This window comes from Bufo gargarizans, chromosome 1 (genome assembly GCF_014858855.1).
Source record: "Bufo gargarizans isolate SCDJY-AF-19 chromosome 1, ASM1485885v1, whole genome shotgun sequence".
In the NCBI taxonomy this organism is placed as follows: Eukaryota; Metazoa; Chordata; class Amphibia; order Anura; family Bufonidae; genus Bufo; species Bufo gargarizans.
In genome coordinates, this window is record NC_058080.1 from 523982050 (window position 1) to 523987354 (window position 5305).

The 5305-nt window shown below is 39.4% G+C and overlaps 1 protein-coding gene across 1 annotated transcript; it reads left to right on the top strand.

The window, feature by feature from the left end:
* Positions 1–860: 860 nt before the first annotated feature.
* On the top strand, positions 861–1820 carry LOC122928605 (olfactory receptor 11A1-like). The gene has a single exon (XM_044281604.1). The coding sequence runs from the start codon at positions 861–863 to the stop codon at positions 1818–1820; it is 960 nt and encodes a 319-aa protein (XP_044137539.1).
* The last annotated feature ends 3485 nt before the right edge of the window (positions 1821–5305 follow it).

Genomic DNA, 5305 nt, shown 5'->3' on the forward strand with positions numbered 1-5305 from the left:
CCGTGTCAACGCACTCGATCACTCTTGCAGAGCCTGTCGTGCATCCGCGTTTACGTTAAAAAACGGGTTCGCAAGGGGATATGCGGTCACGCGTATGCACTTCGACGACCAGAGAAGGGAATAGCACCTGGCTGCAAGTTCAAAGTAGATCAGGGGGCCTACATTGGTCTAATTTACTAATGACAGATCAAAGCCTTGTACACAGGTGTAGGACAGGATCATGACCTATGGGGATTTATTAGCAGGCACATAAAAGGTGGCCTCCCAGGTCAGTCAGTGCCCACTGTTATCCTTCCTTATCCAGGTGCAGGTCAGTACTGCTAGCTACTGACTGAAGATTGCTGGGACTCCGTCCATTCCAGTGGGACCCAGGACTTTCCATGACGCATCTGTTTACTTGGCAAGATGCACAGAGACTTATGCACGGATCAGGACTACGCCTGGCTTTCCTTCGTTTTTTGTTTGCCTGATATTTGCCCAGTGAAGTTTACCTGGACTTTGTTTATTTTGTTAATAAACCTCTTTCACTTCATCCTCACTGGTCTGTTTCATTGGTGCCTTGCATTAAAGCAGTGCTTTATTTTCAGTTACACTTGGATACGTACAATACCTTTGCATCTATTTTTCAGTGGCTTTTTTTGCCTAGTTCTGCCCTATTCTCTAGAGTAGCATCCATGGCTGATAGACAGCTGTCTTTTTTAATCTCATAACAGCTACTTACTCCTACAAGCAGAAATGTTTTAACTAGTTTTTTCTTTGGCTATGTATTATTATATCTAAGTATTGCTAATATAAATTTGATATGTTTTATAATAATCATCTAAGTGTATTTTTTCCATTTTATTAAACATACAGTCAAAATGTATCCAGAAAACATAAATGTAACTGAATTCATGCTAATTGGTTTTAAAAATCTTCACAACTTTCGAGCACTTATTTTTATTTTATTTCTCATTATCTACGTTTTCACATTGTCCGGAAATCTTTTGATCATCTTACTGGTGGCAACCAATACTCGTCTTTGTTCTCCAATGTACTTCTTCCTTAGCAACCTATCTATTTGCGAGGTTGTTTTCACTACAAATATTGTTCCCAATATGTTAGATGACTTACTTTCAGAAGATGGTTCAATATCACTCCCAGGGTGCCTGATTCAATATTACTTCTTCAGCTCTACAGCCACAACTGAATGCTTGCTACTTGCACTTATGGCATATGACCGATATTTGGCGATATGCAGACCATTACATTACTCTTCGCTTATGAACTTTCAATTCTGCTGCCAGACATCCATGTGGGCTTGGTTAGCTGGTTTAACAATTTCAATGGTAACCCTAATTTTACTATGTAAGTCACATTTTTGTGGTCCAAACATAATAGACAATTTCTTCTGTGATCTTTCACCTCTCATAGAACTTTCCTGTTCAAATACACTTCTAATAGAAATTGAATCTTTTATATTTGCATCCATATTAACATTATTGCCCTTTATATATATTATTGTGACTTACATTATTATTCTTTACAATATTTACAAGATCCCTTCATCAACTGGTAGAAAGAAGGCCTTTTCCACATGTAGTTCTCATCTTGCTGTTGTAGCCACTTATTATGGGACCCTCATCACTATGTATGTAGCACCATCTCGCAAACAAATATCGAGCATAAGCAAAGCATTGTCATTGCTTTATACAGTAGTTACTCCGCTCTTGAATCCAATTGTATATAGTCTTAGAAATAAAGAAATTCACTTCGCACTAAACGATATATTAAAGCATTTCAAAATACCATTCAATAAACATGACAATTTATCATTGTAAAATCCCAAATTAATATATTCTTCCTGATCAAGTCAATCACTGGAAATACAAATTTTTTTTTCATTCAAAATCTACAGTAACATTGGATCACACAGACATGATGTAAAATTTAATAGTTTCAAGGTACAGTGGTGCTTGGAAGTTTGTGGACCTTTCAGAATCTTCTGAATCTATAGTTCCGCATAAAGTTGACTTAAAACTATATTCTAAAAGTAGATAAAGATAACCAAATCAATCAATTGAGTCAAAAATACTTGGTCATTTATTTACAGTATTGAGGAAAATGATCCAGTACACATGTCTGTCATATATGAAGCTTTGTTTTCAGTATCAGGTGTGACACCCCGTGTGCAGCAATAACTGCAAGTAAATGTTTCTGGTAATTGTTGATTAGTCCTGCACATCAGCTTGGAGGAATTTTAGCCCATTCCTCCATACACAACAGCTTCAACTCTGTTATATTGGTGTGCTTCGTCCCATGAATTCAGGTCCTTCCAAAATACCATATTTTTATTGGATTAAGGTCAGGACTTTAACATTGCTATTCTAAAATGTTCACTTTATTCCTCTTTAACCATTCTTTGGTAGAACAACTTATATGCTCAGGGTCATTGGCTTTCTGCATGACTTACATTCTCTTGAGATTCAGCTCACCGACAAATGTCATAACATTTTCCCTTAGGCTACTTTCACACTTGTGCTTTTGCCTGATCCGGCAGGGATCAGCAAAAACGCTTCTGTTACTTATGATACAACCATCTGCATCAGTTATGAACAGGTCCGGTTGTATTATCTTTCACATAGCAATGAAGGATCCGTCATGAACACCATTGAAAGTCAATGGGGGATGGGTCAATTTTCTATTGTGTCTGAGATCCGTTCCCATTAACTTGCATTGTGGGTCATGCCGGAAATAACCGTTTGCTGCGGTTTGGGAATGCAACCAAACAGAACGGAATGCATTTTGAAGTGTTCTGTTTTGTTCAGTTCTGTTTTGTCCACAAAGACAATGAATGGGGACAAAACTGAAACGTTTTTCTCTGGTTTTGAGATCCTCAATATCGGAAAATGTAAATGCTAGTGTGAAAGTAGTCTTAGAATGTAGAACAAGATAGACAATGCAAGAGATATGCGACTATGTTGGGTAGTAGCAATGTGAGCAGAGGCAGCCATAGCTACAGCTGCAATGGTACAGCATGGAACTAGATGGACAAAGCAGGAGATCTGTGGCTATGTAGGGGTAGTATTAGTGGCAACTAGGGACAGTAGAAGCTGTAGTGGCAGCAGTACAGTATGGAAACTGACAATGCAGGAGATATGCGGCTGTGTAGAAGTAGTAGTAGTAGCAGCAGGAGCAGTAGTAGCAGGTCAGACATGTGGATGACAGGTGTTTACTTGGCAAAAGCTGTGGCAAGCTGAATGCATATCCCAGTAATGTCTCAATTTTGTTTCATATTAGAAGTAGGTAACGATTCCACCATTTTCCTTTTACAGCATGGGTCAAGAAGCATGGCTGTACTATAGTCATCATTTTACTTGATGCTAATGATATATTTGTCAGAATACAAGCAACAAAGCATCCAGCTGTTTCAGACTCTGCCTTGCACTGCAATGGTTGGTCATGACCAGCATCATTGTAATCATCATCAAGTCTGCTATAATAAGTACTAGCCTTGTCCTCTAGCTGTGTTGTGAAAACTCCATGTTCCCCTCCACCACCAATTCCTCCTCATCCTTCTCTTCTACTTTCTCCTACATGAAACATTATTTGTGTGGGTCCCCAACAGCCACAGTGAGGTGTGCAAGATGTGGAAGCAGCTCTTTTTCTACAATCCCTTCTTGAATCAGCATGAGTGTTTGCTTCAATATTAATATCAGAGTGGGGTGACATTGTTGATATGGCTGTTGTCCCTACTTAAAAATCTGGTAGCCACTTCAAAGGGCCTGAGTATTCTACATGCGTCTGTGAGGAGCTGCCACTGCCTGAGTTCAAAAGAACCATGTGCCCTGCTGTGGTGGTTTGGTGTATGAAGCATTCATTAATTGCTTTACACTGCACAGCGGCCCAAGGGGAACATAAGGAGGATAGGAGTAGTAGTGGCTCTGGTGGTGGTAGTTGTATTCACAAATCACAGTGGCAGTCCTCACATTAGCACTCTCCCGTGTTGCATAAAGAAATACACTTTTTCTGCTCTTGAGGCATTATCTGGTATTAAGGCTCTTGTCTGTTAGCAGTTTTGGTGCCATTGATGTTAAGTGTTGTTCTGGGTGCAAGGCAGGAGGGTAGATGCAATGGCTGGTCAGTAACTACAGTGGCACATACAGAAGGTCCAGCATATGCAAGGTTAAATTTCAGTGATGCAAGGACAGACTGTTTAGTCACTGCATAAGGCTGCATGGCTGAAATGCGTACACACTCTCCTAGACATGGTCAAGCAACAATACTTAAAAAAAAAAAAATGGTGCTTTTTAAAAAATGTTACACCACCAATTTTTTTTATATGAACCACATAGCGTATATGTGTTATATTCCCTTAATGCAGCAGAATAAACAATGTTACTGTCGCCTGCCACGTTGCTCATTATTAGTTGACAGGGAGACAAAAAATAAATAAAAATATTACAGTTTGATGAAGATTAGCAACTGAGCCACCGTGTGGCTTCTCTTTCCCTGCCTCATCAGTTGTAAGACGACATAGCAATGCTTCTGTTTACATATATGGTAAGAAAAGGGGGAGTGGAACCAATACACTACCCTGTTTCTGTTGGGCACTTGAGAATATCCATTGAGGAGGATATGGAGGAGGTAGACAAATGCCTGTTGTGGGAATCAGACCAGCACAACAAGTCATAAATCAACAACGGAACCACCAGCAACTTGGCCAGGTAAGAGTTCAGTTAGCACACAAATGGAATACTAGGTGTATTTTCTGCCTGCAAATTTTGTGACTGATGACTGATGATGAATCAGTGGAGGAATGTGGTCCAGCTACTAGAATGAGAATGAAAAAAATGAGAACAGTCTTGCTCACATTGCTGGCCAATTTGATATTTCCAATTGAGCTGGTGATGCTGCCTCGTGAGATTAAAAAGGAGAGCTGTCATTCACAAAAACTTCCTTGAACATCTATGTCTTCATTTTCACCTGCAGAGCTTGAAATTGTTTGGAGAAAAAATTCCCACACATCACCAGCAATCTGCGCAACATTCTGCCATCACCTTCTGAGCTTGGCCTAGGTATGATAGCTATAGGCCCTAAACCAACAGTAGTGGCATCATCTGCAGCCAAGCCACAGTTTTGTAGAAACAGTAAATCAAACAGTTGTGATGAGCGGCAGGGGTCATATTCGAATTTGCGATATTTCACAAATATTTTGTAGAATATTCGTCAAATATTAGTGAATTTGAATATTTGTTATATTCTACATTCTCTTTTTTTTACTCGAAAATCGGCAAGGTAATGAATATTACGCAATCAATACAGA